This window comes from Xiphophorus couchianus, chromosome 18 (genome assembly GCF_001444195.1).
Source record: "Xiphophorus couchianus chromosome 18, X_couchianus-1.0, whole genome shotgun sequence".
Classification (NCBI taxonomy): Eukaryota; Metazoa; Chordata; class Actinopteri; order Cyprinodontiformes; family Poeciliidae; genus Xiphophorus; species Xiphophorus couchianus.
In genome coordinates, this window is record NC_040245.1 from 16,444,289 (window position 1) to 16,465,720 (window position 21,432).

At 36.6% G+C, this 21,432-nt stretch overlaps 1 protein-coding gene across 3 annotated transcripts in view; it reads right to left on the reverse strand.

Moving 5' to 3' along the window:
• The window catches only part of sphkap (SPHK1 interactor, AKAP domain containing), a 107,458-nt gene that overhangs the window by 25,403 nt on the left and 60,623 nt on the right, over nucleotides 1-21,432 (reverse strand). For 2 of the 3 annotated variants that reach the window (XM_027999020.1, XM_027999022.1), the window contains exons 4-5: nucleotides 8,416-8,518; nucleotides 6,235-6,345 (exon numbers count right to left, since the gene is read on the reverse strand). In XM_027999020.1, the coding sequence (XP_027854821.1) occupies nucleotides 6,235-6,345; nucleotides 8,416-8,518 (214 nt within the window). Of the gene's footprint in view, nucleotides 1-6,234; nucleotides 6,346-8,415; nucleotides 8,519-13,051; nucleotides 13,401-21,432 lie in introns of those variants that run through there. The other variant, XM_027999021.1, reaches the window with a different exon arrangement.

Here is a 21,432-nt window from a genome sequence, read left to right on the forward strand (position 1 = left end):
AGACTTACGTGCATGTCGAGTCGTTTTAGATAAGAGGAACCTAATTTTTGTGGAGCTTTTTTGACTACTAAAAATGATTTTAAAAAGTCTCTTTGTCCCACTACATGTCTGAAACATTTGAAACATCAATAACAATCCAATCCAGACACATTCTCTCACCATTTCCCCCCACAAATAAAAAAGAAGCAAAGTTGTCTTCCCTTTCAAAACACTCAGCTTGTCAAACCATTCAGCAGTGTGATGAAATTCAGTGTGACTATCGCAATAATATGACACTTATCTGTGTCTTCATGCATTAAAACATGAGCAAATGATCAAAAGTGACAACACGATGCAGCCAGCGGTAGATGATGAACAGAAATTCAAAAACTGTTAAGCTTTTATCTTTTATTTAGCTCACATGTTTTTTTTAATTTATTAATTTATTTTTTATTTTTGGCTTTTCACATCCAATATCCAAGTGGATAGACGACAGGTAGATGAAGCTATTTTAGAGTTTCTCAAAAATTAGCATGAAGTACCTCACGACTCAAAAGAACTCGTTTCACCAACACACACAATTATACATGTCCATTGTCAAGGCGAGTGAAAGCAATAAAATAAAAAATTTCAGCTGTGACTTTATGGTCTCAAACTAGAAATAATTAGGAAACTAGAACCTTTTATTTAAGCACATTTATACAGCAGGTATCAGAAAAAAATAGCTTTAATACAAAATAATTAGTGGCCCAAATAGCGCCACCTGATGCAATATATGAAATACTTATAACTGAAGCATTTTTTGCACTTTTGCTTTATTGATTTAAGTAGTTAAGAACCTTTATTTTGTAATTCAGAACTTATTAATATTAGTATTAGTGGATCTTTACACACATCTTTATCAGTGGTTGAACTTTACAAATAAAATACAGAGAAAAACCATGAAGCTGTAGAGCAATCAGGTAGATGTCCTAAAGGTGGATTGACCATCACATACCTGGAGTGTTTTGAGTGAGAATCCTCCTTCTAAAAAGTCAAAATTTTAAGGGCTATCCAAATTTTGTATGGATTTCACACACCTAAACTTTACATACAAACAACTTGTGCCTTTCTACAACATAAAGTAATTCTGAGATGATTTTCAGCAGAAGCAGAGCCTTTTGAGACCAAAGCTTGTGTCTGGGGGTTTTGGCACCACTCAATTCAACATGCAGCTGCTCACACTTTCAAAGTGCGACATGAGAGTGCGAAATTGGTGTTCTTAGTTAAACTACTGCTATTTCTGTTACCTTGGTGACAATTTATAAAACACTTGATGCATCTTTTAGGGAGTATTGGAAAAATGTCAAAACACTTTTGTGATGTATTGGCATTTATTTATTCCTGAACAATGTGGACCGTTTCAGCCCACGGCACATTAAAAGTGATGCTTCAGTTTGTGGTTAACAGCATAAAAGTTGTTTACTCTTTTTATTATGACATTACTTTGCTTGTGTTTTAGCACAGAAGAACCAGATCAGAAAAGACAAACAACTCATCATCAGCGGAATGATTTCCATGTAGTAGAAAACATTTGAGTAAATGGATAGAGGTCATTGTCAACGTCACATTTTGTTGCTTTCCTTTGTCTGAATGGTGTGCTGCCTTAACAAATGGTGTGCTGCCTTAACACATGAAGGATGTATGAGGTGATAGAGTTTAACCAAAAGCCTTTGTTGCCTTCATCACAATTAATCAAAATGCATAATGCATCCATGTTCCCATTAATGGCCTAGTCAAAGCAGAAGTTGATTAAAACATTTAACTATGACCACATTTACCTGGAGTCAAATGTATACTTTTCCCTGAATGCAAAAATTAGACATTTGATGTGTTTTTTTTTCTTCCTTCTGTGATCAGGTTACATCCATCTGTCATCTGATCAACGTTTTATAGAACTATGTGTCACTCCAATTAGCCCCATTGGATCATAGATTTATTCAAAGCAACCATTTATCCATGCTGATGGCAGCTCAGGATCTCAAATCATAATGAGTCCACAAACATGTTATTGTCAAGTACTGCCTTAAAGTCTGATAGCACATGTGAAAGTTTCTCTGTATGAAACTTTCACGGAAAAAAACTGTTGATTATGATCATGAACCTAAACTGCTGGTATGGATAGGATTAGGATTCTAACATAATGAGAAACAGATTACCACATACTGTGTAGGCATCACTTAGAAGTAGGTAACCACCTTAAAGACACAACTTAACCCACACTTTAATCCTTTAGTCAGTCAGTCAAACCCTCATGACTGAGATAGAAATTGTCATTCAGATATAGGACTACTCAGACTTTAATCACAAACACGCACACATAAAGTCAAGTGAAAATCAAGAAGATTTCTTTTCTCTTGACATTTAGTCAAGAGCACAAAGTCCATGCAGTTCAAAAAGATGTTCCTCAATTTTTAAATGAAAGTGCAAATGAGAAACTCAAGGAGATCAAAGTTGAGTTTCAAAAAGTTTCTTTAGGGTGAATACTGATGCCCTCGCTCTAAGATTTGTTTTCTACTCCTGTGAAAAGATAAATTTGGCAGAATTTTTTTTTTAAAACAATTACTTAAAAATGTATCATATATTGTTTTGTTTGGATAAAAAGTTTTCTGTTGTGTGTAAACATAATGGTTAATCCTTTTAGTTCAAAGTTAAAACTAACTTATAAGTTAGTGAAGGTGCTTCACAAATATCTTTGAAAATATTGTTGGTCCTACCAACCCCAACATAAAGGTATGATGTGTCACAAAATATATTTTCATAATAATTCGCAATATTCTTCTATATAAAATCTCTTTTCATGGATCCTGCATTATTTTCTCTAAGTTGTAAAATTGACTCAAAAGATAAAAATTCCCCAAGTCCAAAATGTTGAGAGATTTTATAAAAAAACCCAAAACATTTTAACTCACTTTGTATTAATCTAAAATGATTTAAATCTGCTTTTCCAAAACTTATTTTAATCCCAAAAGTTCAGACTAACCCACAAAGACGTGTTAAACCCTTAAGAAGTTTTTATTTCATTGCAGAGTTTAAAGTCAAACCAGATGCTGTAAGCTACATGAGGCTGCAAAGCAATGCTGAAAATGTTTTCACTGCGCCCTTTTTTCTAAACATGTCTTTGTTAAGATTGTGTGCAAGAACCCAAGTGCAGGTTGGCAGGCTGGAGGATGAAAAAAAAAAACTTTTCATTGAACTAAAACTAAGCTAAAGGCGCTACCTGGCAGGAGCTTCCGAGCAGGAATTCAGAACTGAAGAATACAGAGACAAAGCTCGGCTGGATACAATACAATAACTAGCAATGTCAATGATCTGGCAGGGAACAAATAAAAACTGGCAGGTTTATCCACAGGGGGAGAATAATCACTGACACAATGAAGGTATGCTGTTTAGCAAAAACAAAAAACAGAGGCTGAGCAGAAAGCAAGAATTAACTAAGAAAAAAAAGACAGTAAAAATGGGTACAACGGATATGAATTTAGCCATAAGTGCTTCTTGTCAAAACAAAGCAAAAACATGATTACCATCCTTATAATTTTTTTTTATATACATTTAGAAGTAGAGTAGTTTTTTTCATTTGACACATTTTGTCTTTATTAACTCAATTTAAAAATGAACATTTTAGCAAAGTGCATTATAGGCAGAGTACAAATAATGTAGCCCAATAAAAATGCTAATAAAAGATAGCTGTGTACAAAACCAATATTTTAGTAAAAACAGTATCTGAATAAGATGAAATAAGATTGTGTTTGACAACAAACTCTAAATGTGACTATAAATAAAGAATTAACTTCATTAATTCTTTCCTGTATGTTTATATAGACCAACCAAAATGTTTGCTCTGTCTGTTTAAATATTGTAAAAGATCAGATCACATTTCAGCTCAATTTTACCTTCATGGGACTGAAATCCAGACTTTAAATTAGGTCATCACTACGATGAAAGGTGAATATGTTATTCTTAAAATCAGTTGAGAAAACAAATAATGTAAAGAAGCTACTCTAAACTGAAAACCCATGAAGAATTTTATGCAGCAAAAACACAACCAGTTAATCTGTTTATATGAAACAGTTTCACATTTTATAAAACTGTCAAACTTGTAAATAGTGGTACTTCAACAGTGAGGGAATCCTGAGTGTTTTTAATGCTTAACTTGCCAATTAAAATAAGTTATTAAAGATGACACATCAAGATGAGGCGAGAGCTGGGTCTGCATGTATCTCCTTAAAACTAACAGCAGTTCTTAAGTACAAAGTCTAAACATGCAAAAGAAATGTGAAACTAAGCCACAGGGATGGATGAAGATTTTGCAAATGGCTGCAAACTACAAACACTGATTAAAAACTAAATTGTTAATGGATGCAGAAATGAGCCTATAGCCGCAAGCAGAGTAGCAAACCTCGAACATTTGGAAGTAACATTTACATTACTTCATAATTATTTATGCAAAATTTGTCCAAAGATCCAATAGATGGCAAATGTGGCTTAAAATGACTGATTACTAGGAAACATTAAAACTGAACACAGAGTCAGTGATACAATGCTCTACAATTCAGACCTAGAGGACTGAGGTCCTGCAGCATTTAGATGCTTCAACACACCTGAGTCAAATAATTAGGTAATTAGCAGAACGACAGCAATTTACTGCACCCTGAGTAGGGATCCAGTCATTTGTTTCAGGTGTTTTAGACCAGGAATACATCTAAAAGTTGCAGGACAGCAGATCTTGAACAGTGGATTTGAGGATCTCTATTCTAACCTGTAGTTTTAATAACAATATAAAAGCTTTTCAGTGTAAACAGCTTTACTTTACAGGAATTGCTCGGTTTTTTGAGCTGTATCAGTGTGAAATAGGTATCATTTAAACAAAAATTAGTACTACAGCAGCCAGCAGCCAGAAAGATCTCAGCTTATGTTTAATGGACCAATTAAGCATAACGTTTGAGAACAATTATCTTGGAAGAAATAGCCTCTTAAAATCTTAACCTTAGAAGTCTCAAAACATTTTAAGCTAAGATGGTGTCAGAAACTTTTACACTGATTCACTTTTGTGCAATTCAGTTGTTTATGTAGATGCCTAAGGCTCTTACTATGGGGAGCCATCAATTAGAAATATGGCCTGCAGTCTGTTGCCAATTATTACTCAGTCCATATAGCACTGCAAAGGAGTATACAGAAATCCATGGAATTGTATTCACATTGATAGCTATGGCTGAAGTTATTTTAGATGGCTGAAATCTGCTCTGAAATAAGATGTAGAATTGGCTAGACTCCTAAACAAAGCAATTCAAGTTTATTTGTATTGTATAATTTTTACACAGGTTAATTTTAAAAAGATTGGTTTTACTGCTACCAATAAGATACTGACTGCTGATAACCATGTCCCAGACCCCATTTAAAAAACAACCACTTTACCTGTATCTTAAATGTAAAACAGTCATATTAACATTATAAAGGTGTCTGCATACTTCTCAGTGTCGGCACATGCCCATATCCATTCTGTGAATGGAGTATGATACTCACTTTGAGAGATAAATACTTTTCACAATAAACCCATAGATGTTAGGCCACAAACCAAAGATCTGTGACAGATTGGCTCAAGTGATGAAATCAAGCATACTACAAGTGTCAAATGCATAGAGCTCATTCCAAAATGTTAGTTTCCTATGTCATTATGTCTTCTGAAAGGCAAATATGCAGAATGTTACAAACATAGAACTGTTTATTACATTTCTGTTTGAGTTCAGAAGAGCCAAGAACGAGAATAGTAAAAAATAAGAGAAATGGGAATGTCCTCAGTTAGACATTTCCCAAAGAAAGCTAAATCTTAAAGGGTAATAAAAGTTGTGCAATTGCAGCCATTGCAGTGGTCATCTGCTCTGTCAGCAGAATGAGGTTTCAACCACATTAAATCTCATGAGCCAAAGCTTTCAGCTAATTAGCAGCAAGGAACCACCAGCGACCTGCTGTAAGAACCATTATTTTTCTTTAACCATCTTCATGTCCAGATGCCATTTAGTGACAGCATGCAGAGCAGAGTTTTTACATGTCATCAGACGTCAGTATTGTTTTTGCCAGGAATTTCAAACTGTTTCCTTGCCATCCTTTATGGCCACCAGCGTACCTCCCACAGTTTAAAGACAAGTAGAAATGACGCGGCCCGGCTGTGTTGCCAAAACGATGTGCATGCTTCTTCGATCGCAGTATGCTACTCACCAGGGTACAGCTGCTATCTGCATCATCATCCAGCAAGCTCAGTCTGCACAGAGTCTTTTCGTTCTTCAGCCAGTATTCGGATGAGTCCAGGACACTGTTGCTGCACAGAACCTGCAGGACATAAACATGGGTCAGCAGCACACAAACACAACACAACACAACACAAAACAAAACAAATGGTAAGGACAGACTTTGATCCATCTTTTTGTTAATTTAATCCACCAGTCTCCTTCTTTTAAAACGTGAGTTCATGAAGTTCAGTATGTTTTAAATATTTATTATACTTGCGCCAAGAAATCCTCTGCCAATGAAAATAAAATGATTTTATGCTTAACCAGCTCTGATCGCTCGGTTGCAAATTAAAAATACAATCTTCATTTAATCTTTAACCACAACATACCCAGTCCTGACAAATCATGTTGATAACACCTACTTTGATGTAAAAATTGTTTACAGTTAGGCTATTTCTTATATAAGTGAGTTGTTTAAAATGATTTTAAAGGAAGCACAAATGGAGTAAGAAATCTGTATTATTGTAGGAAGAATGTATACGTTTCATTCAGGTAACCAGACTGAGGAGTTAGACCTGAGCAGACAACAGGAAGCTGAACATTTACAGCAAGGTTGGTCATTTTTGTGCTATTAAAGTGTTCATTTCTGTCTGCTCTGAGGATATATTGAGTTCTTTACAATATTAGGTAAATTAGGGCTCTACTAACTCTTCAGATAATACACATACTATGGTATTAATGCTAAATGTGCTAATCACACACAATGTTACCTTTCCTGCCAATACAGCAAGGTTTCTGAACAGTTACAATAAAGTAAAAATAATAAAACTATTTAATATGAATTTAATATTTTTCCCTTGAAATCAGTTTTTAACATCTTTTATTAATGTTGAAACGACCTTACAATAAAATTTTAATATCTAATATTTTATTTACCTATAGATACCAATGTTACAGAATGTTACACAATATTTATAGAAAAATAACTTCCAATTATTTTTCTGCAACTTGAAATAAGTTGCTTTTTGGAAACAATTGCTTTACTTTGCAATAAACATTTAATTGTTAACAGATTTTTGCCCTGCTGAAATAAAAATTCACTAGGGCAGTAAAAACTAGTTTATTATTAATAGTCCTTAAAAATGTAACTAGCTAAAATCAATTAAATGAGTCATAAAATCAACCTAGGATGTCTAATCTGCATCGTAGGACTCGTAATTTGTCAGATAAAAGCAAACACACAGTAGTTACTGACGGAAAATGTTCTTAAAACCTGCAGGTAGACAGCTGCTTTTGTTCTTCTCCTTCTCACACACCGTACCGTATACCTGTCAGGCTGTCAGCACGACAAGTTCTTTAATATACTGAAAATAAATGAACTTGCTCCATATTACAGTGATGAGGGGTGATCACAAGAAAGACCGAGTTTGTCAGCAGAAACTCTTCCACTGCATACAATGCAAAAGCACATTGCAGCAGGTAAAATTATCCTTAAAATATGAAACCTGTGCAATTACTTTGACATATGACACCTACATGTGCACTGCTCATTCTCCATGTGTATTTTTAGTGACATCTCATGCCCCCTCATGCTTGCCCCATCTGTTTAGGCCTTCAGCCAGGTAATCGTGACGTATTTGCTTAGCTGATCTCTCTGGGAGGGATAATACTTAAGGCTGTTGGTGCTGGAGCCCGAGGCCCAATTACATCAAAGAAATAGCTTTTTGTCTCTACAGCACCATCGAGTGGAAGACAGTTGTGATCAAGGGCAGGGGGCTAATTAGGAACACTCAGTAGTCCACACAGGGCAGGGTCAGGCACATTAACAGTAGACCTACAGACAACTTAAAAGGAAATTCAATCCAGGAGCATCTCTGCTCACTTATCTGAGCCGTTTCCCTTACTGTCTCACTCTCTTCCACTGGGTGATGATAAATCTCCTGGAGGGAGGTGAGGACCTGACTGTTACTCTTATTGCACAACCTCGGGGCGTCACTGACACCCAAGGGGAGGAAATTAATATCTCTTGCACAGCTTGATGCACACAAACACAACTCAATGGAAAGACAAATTCGACCCAGAGGTGAGAAAACAAAGATGTTGAAGAGCAGACAGAGAGTCTGGGACTTGTCCTGATCCAAGTTCAGGAGACAGAGTTCTCTGTTCTCACCTTCTTGCAGGCGCTGATGGATGAAGCAATCGTGCTTTCTGTCCTGCCTCCATCCACCTCACCAGACTCGGATCCTTCAAACATGGCAGACGACTGGAAGTTACTAGAAAGCAAAAGACAAAAGGGCACAGAATCGACTTTGTCAGAGCACATTTCCACCAGGTGCTCAAAAATCTCGCTTCGAAAATCTCGAGTCAGTGATGCATGGCAGTCCCTGCTCTGACTAGAGCAGCCCATCACGTTTCATTTGCTCATGTTTAGAAGCTGCAGCCTCTGCCGCTAAAACAACTAAGTATCTATTGCAAGTCAGGATAACCATTTCAACATCTCATGCTGATATGATGCCAAATTTCACTTATCTTTGCAATGTAGCAATAAAAAAAGACTGCTTAGAGTTGAGAGCTCACCTGTAATAAAGTCATAATAACAAAAAACGTACAGTAAGATTTTCCACCAAACATGCAATACTTGATAGAATAGAATAGAATAAATGGGGAAATGTCTATATAAGGCAATATAACCAAATTTTCCATAGAAATACAATATGGGGCCTGTTACATTGACTTTCACTGCTTTCAATGCCCACACTGGTTGTGTATATTTAGTGTGCGAGATGCTACAGCACAGAAAGCATAGTGTTGACACTATGACAAAAGGAAAGAAAAAAGACAGGAAAAATAGGACAAATTCTATTTAATATATCAACTGTATTATTCACCAGCAGTATTGTCGTTACGTGTTTTCCTGAATTTCCTTTGTTCAGCCATAATAAATATGTCACACAGTCATGTAGAAAACTATGACAATTAAAAATGACTTGGAATTTCATAGTTAATTCAGTAAAATGTACTGAACACACTTCTTTGTTAATTTATTGAGCAACCACTTATATTCTTAGTATGTCAAAAGCATTTTAAGATTTATAATTCATGAGATGCCATGTGTAATACATGTGCCTAGTCCATATGCGTTGCTTCAGTACAGGTCTGGGTAAAGCCACCCTCAGGCCACAATGAACTGCAGTTATGTTTTTGAAGAGGGTTGACAGAGTCTCCAACTCATAAAATCTAAAATGAGATTGTAGGCTATAAAACTGAACTTAGCTTGTAAATTTAATGTTCAATAAAAGATAAATATTCAAATATTCAAATACCAGGGTTGCACTGCAACCAAAAAAATGGTCCTAGCATTCTTGGCCAGTTAAAATAAAGCAAAGCACAGCAGCCTGCGGTGAAGAGAGTAACCATGTTAAAAAACCAACACGCTCTTTCACTCCTCAGAGAATTTCATCTTGGGAAAGATGGCCACAGTGTCACAATTTCCATCTTGAAGTGAAAGCGGATGTCAACAAAACACTACTAGAGATGTCTTTTCAGTGTTTTATGAAATATGCTGTTTATAAAAATACACCATCATACCCATAGTCAGGGAGTATATCGAGGAGGCAAAAAAAAAAAGCTCATCAAAGTCGCGCCTTAAAATCTGAAAACAGAGTATTTCACCAGTGTTATTTATCTGGTTCTCAATAATGAATCACCCATACCAACAAAGCAATGTTTAACTGATATTACAAGATAATTGTAATTGTAACAACTGCAAACTATAACTTTGTGGCAGCTTAAAATAACACTAAGTTGGACACCAAATCTACTCATAGCATTATTTGAAAACAAATTCTATGATGGCATTTCTCTCTTTCTCTTTCTCACATACATAACTTTACAGGCTAGCATTATTATGCGTGTTTTGAGTATGAAAAGGATAAGTGTCAGATGGCACTTATCCTAAAACATCTCGTTGTATGAGCCATTATCATTTCTGTGTCATTCCAGTGTCTTTCTGATTGTGTGTTAATCCCCCCCTCCCTTCACTCTCACACACACCAGCCCTCTTCCTTACATGATCTGTCCCTCTACATGAGCATTTCAGCTACTGCTTACCAGGCTCACACTATCTAATACAATCTCTTTTGCAATCTGTACCTAGGTAACGTCTCTCTCCTCCGATAACAAAGAATCCCCCAGATCATGCCGTGCAGTCGAAGTTGTGATGCCAACAGCAAACATATTGATTATTTTGACACATTTTTCTGTCTACTTGCATGCTCTTTATTTCTCACCTTGCAATTGTGTTACTTGTCTATTGTCACTCATTTCCCTCCAATTCCGATCTGCTCAAATGACAAAATCTGATCACTTTGGTCAAAGGAGAAGGAAGGGCCTAAAGATTTCATTGGATTAGCCCAATTTCCTTTAAGAAAATTTATCAATGGACCATTGCAATTTACTAGTTATTTACAGTACACTTTTTTTGTGTGAAATAATGACAGCCCCGAGCCCATTAATGTGCATCAGCCCACCTGGCACCTGGTGATAGGGCAATGCCAGGTACGCCCACCCAGCCAGTCCAACCCTGGCAAATATAGTGTTGTGGTGGCAAATTCAACACAGATGTTTTGAATGTAATTAACTGGAAGGCTGATATAGCTATGAGCTGTAATATGAATAAACATATATATCACACCCAGAAAAATCACTATTCTTAACTAGATATTGGCTTTTGAGTTGCATATTTTGCAGCAAAACTTGTCTTTTTTTAGTAGTTTTTTTTCTGAGGTCCATTGTACCCACACCAGTCTCCTAATTCTCAGGAGTCAGTGTGCAGATTTAGCAGCTCTTCTGATGAAAGCATACATGAGAAGACACGATGCTTAATGTTTGAAGGTTCTGAGGATCAATTTGAACATTTCAACTATATAACCTATTCAGCTATTAAAGTGAATTAGCTATTAAACCTAAATAAATTATGTCATAAATATTAACTAAACTCTATGCAAAAGAATGCAAATTATTAAACCGGCTTCATTGTTTAAAGTTTAACAGTTTGTTTGATCAGTATTGCGAAACATAAAAATACAAGGAAACGACATATGACAGTGGTGTCCAAATCTTTCACCCCTGGGGCAAAAACTAGCAAATATAAACAAAATTCATTAAATTAAAAATGCAAAAATGTGTTTATTCTGATTTTTCATCTTTTTGTGTTTTACCTGCTTGGTAATAAGCAACATTTTTATGAAATCAATAAATCCTTAAAGATCCAATGCATTAAAAACACGTTGGACTGCTGCCTTATTAAAAGAAAAACACAATTAAAATTTTTTTGGGGGTCATCAGTTGATTTCTGGTTTGCTGGCCAAATTTTTACCATTCTTGACTTTTAGTCAAGGGGCTGATCAAAATCATTTCAAGAGCCACAAATGGCCTCTGGGCCTCAATGAGAACACCCCTGACATATCAACTTCATGTGGTAAAAATCTCCCAATATTACTCAACTACATAAAAGACAAGGTTCCTGTGATTGAAAGCAAATACAAGTGAAAACTCAAAGGGAGGCGTCATTATCCTCTGTTCATGCTTTTACTGAGATAAGCCAACTCAGAGCTTATCTGCAACAGCATTAATGAGGATCAGTTTAGAAAATGAAGAGGTTGTGCATGCATATTTAAGCAGGAACATCTGTTTTTCTTTTTATATAATTGACTTATTTCAAAGAAAATCAAAAAGCATCTTCCTTTGGAAGCCCCCATGGATCATATACTGTATCTGCTTGCAGTTTGTCAATATGGATGCTGTATATGTGAGCCAAAGTAAACGGTTCTACCCTTTAGACAGTAAATCACATATATATACTTTCAATAAATGCATTTCATGTGCTTTAAATAGTCTTCTGGATCTGCAAAAGGCACATCTAAACAACCATCCAAACAGTGGCAGTGAATTTCCCGGATGCTCGTAGAAATACAGTAATGCAGAGCAAATAAACAATTAAATAAATAAATCATGTGTGTGCTATAGCTAAAAATCCTAAACTGGTCTTCACGAAGCTCATGAATATGTCATTTTTAGCTGACAACTGAAGATCAGTGGAGTATATTAGTCCCGCTCGATCTCCTCTCCAGTCTTTGCGCTTAAAAACCAACCTCTCCATCATGACACCGTGAAGAGTGACAGCTCGATGCACTCTTCTGCTCCATGGGCTCCAGCTACCATTCAGACAGAGGACACAATTAACTCCTGACATGTCTGTTTCTGAAGGCCTAGTCCGCTGGTGAAATTTTCTGAGCTCACTTCTTCACCATCCCATGTAAAAGAAACGAGAAGCACGGCACCTGATCCCAGAAAATGAGAACTTTTGGTGCTGGACACAATATTTAGCAAAAAAACAAACAAACATATATATACATATATAAAAATAAAATAAAGAAAAGAATGACTGCATTATTTCAGTTTTAATCTGCATCACTTTGTATTTGCAAATGAGAAAACGTGACTATTGCCACAGATCTCGTTCTCTCAGTTCAGCTGACAGGTAGCTTATGACAGCACTTTAGTTGTGCCTCATGGTCACTTCTCTTTCGCTACATCCAATGTGACGTCCTACATAAGATGGCAAACTTTATTTTCCACTTTAATAAAAGCATCTAAATGGCCCGTAGTGAATCATAAGAAAAATACATAAAAACAGTAAAGTTGTGACACAGACATAACACTAAAATCACAATTAAGCTTAATTATTTTACTTGGCAAATTAGATGGTCATTTAATATAATGCGGGATAAGAGGAAGTGCCTTACCTCGGTGTTTTCAGAAGGCACTTTGCGCCTGCCATTTTCTCCAAAAAATACCCCAAGTGCTTGCGCTCAACCGATGGTATAACTTCCTCTGCGCGGGATGAAAGACGGGGAGAACCTCAGCACTCTCTCTGATCCAGATGCGCATCCTCCGGTGGAGCACTGAAGGAATGCCAGACTGTTCCAGCGCGATTGGAAGGAAAACGGGGCTGATTTTAGAGCCGTGGTGTCAGAAGCAGTAGCAGTAGCAACACACTGCCCGTCCTGCGCGTCTGTCCGCAGAGTGAAAGTGCAGCAGCTCCGCGTCGATGAAACCTAATGAGCTGCACGACGCAGGCAAGGACGCGCGCCAGATGAAACCCGCGCATGTGTAGAAACAAGAGGCTGTGATGGGATCCAGCGTGGAATAAATTCATAGCAGGAGAGATTCTAATGTCAGACTCCTAGGTCTGATTAGTCCTTGAATATGAAGTTATAAATAACACCATTCGATTTATGACACATATTTTTCCATCTATAGATTTTTATGTACGTTTTCGCAACTATCACATTCGATTGGAAGCAACTGATTTTCTGCTTGTTGTCCAGAATGAACCATGAGCAATTCGAAGTCTGACAACACTCTTTAGTGTGGATGTTAGTGAAGGAAGATACTCCAACAGAATAAGAGCTACTAAACAGAACCGGACTAAACACATACATTTAGAGAATCGGAATTTACAGAAATATACAGGAAAAAAAGCAAAGATTCATCAAACACTAGAAACCAAAGTAACAACAACAAGCCAAAGTCCCAGGGCTAGCCCTAATTTGCAGCAGCCCCTCTCTCACTCACAGTGTGACAAAGCCTCTTCTCCTAATAAAAATCAGAAAGGGAAGAAAAAATACGTTTTATATAATTTTTATACCTCGTCTTGTCATCCTAAAGATACTTTGGAACCAGATGAAATCTCGATCATCGGCTTAAAGCTTTACAAAACCTGAAATAAAAGTAGTGGCCCAAGCCAGAATCCTGACTTGACTCTTATAGAGAAGCTGTGAAGATAACTAAAAGATTAGGGTGCTGGCAAGAAAGTCCTCTAACATCACCAGAGACAAATCGTTAAAATATGAGCAAACATTTGTTCAGCAATTATACAAGGTGGTTGATTTGACATGACATAATAGCATGATAGCAATCCATTAAGCCATTTATTATCTAGAAGTGTATAATTTTTGACATTTTCATTTTGCTGTATAAAAAAACCTATTTTAATGATACCCCTTGTAAAGTGTCCTACTGTCAATTGGGACATAGTTCTCTCATTTCTGACCAGAAAAATACTTGTTGATTGACAGAAAATTATTTTTAATTGAACGCTGAATAATCTTGGCCTAACTGTAAATGAACCACCACGGACGTCTTGTGGTTTATAATAATATGTGGAATTTCTCAGAATGTAATTTTTTAGAAGCAGAGGCTTGCCGCATCTGGGAATTTGTTGCAGAGAACAGCGAGAATGAACTGCAATGATAGCCTAAGGCTAGAAGCTGCTCGACAACAACACTGGTCAGAAAGAAGACGTGCCCTAAATCACACAAGCAACTGCAACATCTGATAGAAACTCTTATGTAAGCTATTTTCATTTTATATTTGCTAGAAAACTGCGATTCTAAAATCAATAAATTGAACTTCTTAAAATAATAGCCTCTTTTTGAGGTTTTGACTAACACTTAAACTCACATCATCCAAAGAATCTTTTCTCACAACCCACTCCAAATTGCCAATTCAGACTGTCATGATTTTTTTGGACAGCCATTTGGGACAGTAGAGAATAATCTCTATGTCCATTAGATCTGATGGTAACTTTACCTCTCTTGATGTGAGAGGCAACCAAATAGCAGGCACGACCTCTATTTTATAGTGAGAGTAATGTCAAGGGAGGAGTATGAAGGAAACTGTGAATTCTGAAGAAACCACAGAGAAAGCTGGAGCTTTAATGAGGTTCTGGGAGAGAAAAAAACACTTTACTTTTTGCATCTCTGTGTTGGCTAAAGTACTTTGCTCTACACGTTCAAAAGAAACCATACCTTACCACAAACCAGCATTTCTTATATTTAAAGAAACTGTTCTTTGTTTTATGCTTTTATGCTATAACAGTTCCCATATATCCATTTATTAGTACCTACAGCTGAGGTAGAAGGCTTTCCCCATCCAGCATCAGCTACAGTCAATATAATCAACAGATTAAAAGATCCTTGGTTAAATGTACATAATATGAAATACATTGCCTTGCAAAAAATATCCATGGCTGTATTTATAGTGTACAATATACTTCTTAGAATAGGTGTAACAATTGACCAAATTAAAAATTAGACAAAATAATAAACAGAACTTGTTATAATACAGTAATCTGTTTTTGTTAACTTTTACAAAGACAGGTCAAAGACACTGTCTGGTCCAGTAAAATTTCTTGGTAAAAATATCTGTCCCATCTTCACATATAATTGAGTAGCCCTGTCATAAACTGTAAAAGAGAGAGAGAAAAAACACAAAATCACTTATTATGGAATGAATAGTAAGTGTGCATGATGCAATACAGCCCTAGGTGGTTGCTTAAAAAAATCAATAGAGAGTTTGTTTGTTGTAAAAATAGCCTAAAGTAGAATTTCATGTACAGTTATGTAACTTAACACATTTGTTTCAAAATTTGTATTAATCCACTTTATTACATTCGAGATAATAAGTCGGGATTTCTTTCCTTTTTTTTTTCCTCTCCATGTCCCCTTAGGGGCTCCGTACATTTGCAGTGTCTAAACTTAGACTTAAAATTTCACTAACGTGTTTGTGAAATGCTATTTTAATTATAAAGACGTTTCAGCCAATTTGGGTTCCAGCTAAAAGCAGAACCTCACAAGTCATCTGAGATGTTACTGTTAGGTGGTGTGCATGATGAGCGACCTTAAAAGTTGACCCATATAGAAGTCACCACAGTCCCTGGATCACCTGGGCTGTCTAAATATAGATGCAGGATCAACAACATGAATACTGGCAAAGTCCACAAAACCAGACATATTTATGAATGAGGGTGTTGCACAGTCAAAGCATAGACTAAGGACAGTTTAAGATAAGCAGTTAGGCAGTTCCTCCCAAATAAGCTATCACCTTATTTGGGAGAAATCCAGAGTACCCAGAGAAAACACATCCACTGAGAGAACATGAACTCTCACTGCAGAAAGACATCAAGCTGTGATTTCCATTCTAGGACCTTTTTGTTTCAAGGGAAAAGTGCTACCACCGTGCAGCCTGACAATCAAATATATCTTTTAAAAAATAAGCATTAATTGTCAGTTAGAGTTCTGCAACTTGTTTCATGAAGAAAGGTTATTGTGGAGAACGATAGATGAGTTCGGCAGAAGGTTTTGTGGTTCTTTCAATATGTGAGGAATCTGCTATTGGTGTTGGTCCCACTCTGACTTGCTACTAAATCAAACCTCCAGGGGAAATTTCTTTGTGGTCATGTGTACTGAGGTTGCATTGACCACTGACTACTCATAACCCTACTCCAAAAACCTAAATTGCCAATTTAATTTTGATTTGGCCTAAAGAAGATGAGTGCATTTAGAATAGTTTCAAATGTCTCTCAATAAAAATAAAAAAAATAAAAATAGATGGATCAGTGCAGTCCATGTATCAAAATGTCTTGTGCCAGACTGAATTCACCACTTGAACCAGATGTATTTACTAGTTGAGACAGAAAGTGAAAACTATATAGCATTTAGAGTACAAATGTATAACTACAGCACATGACTAAAGAAACAAACTGTATAACACTTTCTACTGTAGTACCACAGGGTAGCTAAAAATTTGTTATTCACGTCAAATGTAAGTATGTTTTTTCACCATTTGTCTATGTTTCTGAGAGACTCTCTTTACACACTCCGCTTCAGAGCATTGTGAATTGCTTCAAGATAAATCTGATTGCTCATGTGTCATTTGTGCGTTTTATCGTCCTTCTGGGCTCTCTGGGATGATAGAGTTTCCATCCTATCTTGGAGCATGGCCACTGGAGGCAAGAACACTTATCTTAAGAAGTGCTTGGACAATGCATCAAATGAAATTGCTGAAAGCTTATTTGAAGCTCGTCACAATCTTCTGTTGGCAGCTTAAAATTATACTGGAATTTTTTTTTATGAGATATAAATGAACATGGCTTTATTGCCTAAGAAGCAACGTTTGGTGTCATATGTAGTTCCAGACGCGAGCTGCCAGGAAAATACAATACATTGCGACAGTATTCATACCTCAGAACACCTTCTTTTTCAATGTCTCCTCCATGGTTTGTGACAAATGCAACTTCTTACAGGTTTCTCTTTGCCACTCTTCCATATAATATAGATTTGGGGGGGTGCATAACAAATCACCAGTTTCTCCGTCCTGAGTTGTAGATATTTGCCTCTCTTCCTGAGTTACTATGGACCTTTGGTTAGTGCTGTCTGGCTTGTCCACTTAGATATGGCTGTGTTTCACCAGGTTTGCAGTTTTGTCGTTTATGAATTGAACAGTGCTTTGTGTGATTTTCAAAGCTTTGGATGATGCTTTATAAGTTAACCCTGCTTAATGCCTGTCTACAACATTATCCCTGCTCTGTCTGCTAAACACCTTGATTTTTATTAAGCTTTTGTTCTTTAGTGTTCTCTAACAAATCTATGAGGCAATCACAGTTTAGTTGTATTCATGCTGAGATTAAATTACACTCGGGTGGACTTAACTTAGGTGACTTTTTAAGGCTGTTGGTTGCACAGATTTTTATCTAAAGGTGTCAGAGTTAAGTGGGTTAATGCACTCTACACTATTCAGATTTTGTATATGTATAAAAGTTTGAAAGTAATGTGATAAGTTTTGCGAGTATTTTTGCAAGACACTGCAAGCTAGCGCAACCTGCTTTGTGACTCGGGTTGCAACACAAAGCATCAGTATTGTATGTGTGGTATGAGTGTTGTTGGCACTCATGACACTTCAAAGCTCTTTCTTCTGCTTTATTTTGGTAGGGAAGTGCAGAGGTTTAGAACTGAAACACTTTTAAGGAGTTGCATAGCAACAGAGAGTCAGTTTCGGTATTTCAAAGGAGTCAATAGGCCAATAATAAACAACAACCAGCGAGAGATAATCAAAAATACAAAGAACAGTTGGATGTGAAGCAGTAATTTAATCCCCTCAAATAAACATTTCTTTTCCTACGCTGGCTCCCTCAGTGTTTACCCATTTTCTTTTTTACAGTTTTCAAGTGAACATCCCCTCCTCCCCATACTTTCTCTGCCATTCTTCTCCCCAGTGCTTCTTGCCTCCTCTTTTAATCATCTCGATGGTGCCCTTCACACATCTTAATCCAAAGGCTTTTCAGGGTATGAACTAATCCAAGGCAGGCTTTCTTAAAATAAAAGATGGAAGAGCAACCAAAGTGAAGATGAAAGCACAGACTCGTCGGCAGGGAGGAGATATCTGGGGGAGCTCAGTGTGGAAACCGAATGCAAAGAGAACCAATGGAGGTGCACAGTCTCTTTCTCTGTGGAAAATGTGTTAAAAAAAAGTCACTGAGAGATATTTTTATTTTAGTGGTGTAGTACAGAGCAGATATGTCACGTGGAAAGAGGAAAGTGAGGTGAGAGGAAAAGATGTGATGATGATTCTGAGTAGCTGTGACGTGGAGAGATATTTATAGAACAGGGTTTAAATCACTGCATCTGAAAGGCCTGCGAGCAGCCGGTGAAAGTTCATGGAGTAAATAAGTCATAATAATCATTAAAATAAGCCCGATGCATCATACACTGCAGTTGCAATTTTGAACCTAGTCTCAAATAGTTCGACATTGAAGCACAATTTGTATAATTTGAACAAGAGATTCCGGAAATCCTTTGAAATTATGACGGCTGCATCCATCTTTGTAAAAATTACAACACATGTTTTTGTCCACTTTGGCATATAGGAAGCAACAATCATAAAGTAGTGAAAGTCAAGTATTAAAGGAGATGAGCTTTCAAAAGGCAAAGAGGAATGCCTCTGATCTGAATCTGCTGCTTCAAAATCACAAACGTAAATATTCTGGATGGAAAAATTATTGCACTAGGATACAAGAAGAAGGCTCCACTTCGTATCATCTGAGGCGAGGGAAATCTTTCTGAAGCAAATGGTTTTAACAACATTGTAGGCAGGATTATAGGCCAAACAAAACAGCTCCAACTAAACACACTCTAGTTGTTAAGAATGAAAATGTTTGTGTTTATCAAATGAAGTAAAAAAAGAAAAAACTTCTGTGGTGAACACTGAGGTGCAGGAGAATATGTCTGACTGTTTGACTGAGTTTAGCTGTGTTAAGATCAATAAATTGATAAAAACGTTGGGCCGTGGGTAGACTGTGGATTCAGCAAGAAGCGAGACGACATGACGTCTCTTTGGTTGATCAAACACCAACTGGGTCTCTGCCCTCTGAAAAATGCGGAGGGTCTCTCCTGCAAAAAGCTAAAACACATAAAAAAATCAGGAGAAAAGGCAGTGATTTACAAAAACATGTATGTCACTGAAATCTAGTCACAGATTAATCTTTTTGGGACTTGGTAGTTTATTGGAAAGATAATGAAGTACACTTTTCAAAGTTTATGCATAGAAAAAGCTGAAAAATATATTGTGCATTTGTATGAATTGCCAAATTATAGATAACTGTCTCAACAAAACGTTCACACCCAATCCAGCTACAAGTGTTTTGGGGATAAGTGTCTTCTGGCTTTGTATGACAGGAAACCGTTTTAGTTGTGTGTCAGAATTGGCCTGTATGTATCGCCATACATTTATCCATCTATTCTGGCCCTGCTGCCAGAATATGGCAGCAAAATATATGCAGAATATGCAGCAGGGCAATAGTTCTGGCCCTGCTGCTCCCCACTATTGCACATGGTTGCACCACCAGCATCTTTTTTCTTGAACTCTGTTATTTTGGTTTTTCTTCTTGCTGCACTAACAAGAAATGTCAGATTTGCTTAACATTTTGTTTATGTTTTGTTTATCATAATGGTTTCATTTATGTTTTTTTATGCAATTAAATTCCTTTCTTTTGCAGAGATACAAAAGGTGATTTGACATTGATGTGTGAATATTTACTAAAAAGAAATTAATATTTAGAGCTAATTGTTTCACCTGATTGTATGTACAGAAATTAGGTAATAGGTTCAGGTGATTTTATGTAATTTTAGAATATCAAAACAAAGGCAGGATGAAAGCAAACTTTTCACTCAAACCTTCGTTTATCTGCGGTGAGAGGTTAATTCTCTGCCACAAGCCTTTCCACAACAATGAAAAAAAGTGATCAAATCAGATCCAAAACTATCAGTAAATTGATCAGTTCAAAGTTAAAGAAAAAAACAGTCTTCCTATTAATTATTGTTAAATTCAACACAAAATCTATATGCTGCAGCAATCGAGTGTCCAAACAATGACCCACAGCTGGAGGCTACGCAGTTTGCACAACACAAAGCTGCTCTTCTTTGAAATCCTGCAAAATTCACAAAAATGTGCTCAGATAGAACTAAACATGTGTTCATGACCACTAGACATTGGAGCTGGAAACACTATATTTGCAGGCTGTCACAAAATTCTGAGAAGCAATTAAAGGTAATGGCCTTGTTAATCAGAGTACGGTATACATAGGCCCCTCTCTCCCTGATTTATTTTTGGTTTAACCTTTTCATCCATCTGATTTTCCACCTGCTCTCTTATTCTAATAGAAAATTATGATTATGGTACCTGATCGTTACGATTACATTAAAAGGTTAATGATGGCTAGAGTTACTGGTCCAAACAGTAACCAAAAAGGGAGCGTTGAGGTTGGGGCACCAATTTTGCTCGGTTCAAATCTCTGCCTGAATGCATCATGTCACTGTGTCCCTGAGCAAAACACTTAACCCAACTTCCCCATGTGTAAAAATACTGGTGTGACTGTGTGATGGTGCTGGTCTGGAGGGACCGTAGGCACAAAACGACAGCCATGCTTCCGCTGCCGAACGTGACTGAGGAGGGAATGAATAATGCAAGAAAATGTTAAGCATCGTTGAGTGTCTAGAAAATTGTTAATATAAGACTAATGTGTTATTATATATTTAAAGTTCTTGATCTGTCCAATACAGCAGAATATTTTTCCAGTTATTCTTGACTACACTCAATTGAAATGCATTATTAAAAAAACTTTAAATTTTTAAGTACTTTTAATACTTAAGGGGTTTTGAAAGTACATGTTGCAGAACTTTAACTTTTATTGGTAACGTTTGACCAGTAGGGTCAGTACTTTGACTCAATTAATAAAACTGACTGCTTTCTCCACCACGATTCACTTATCCAGCTCTCTTAAGGTGAG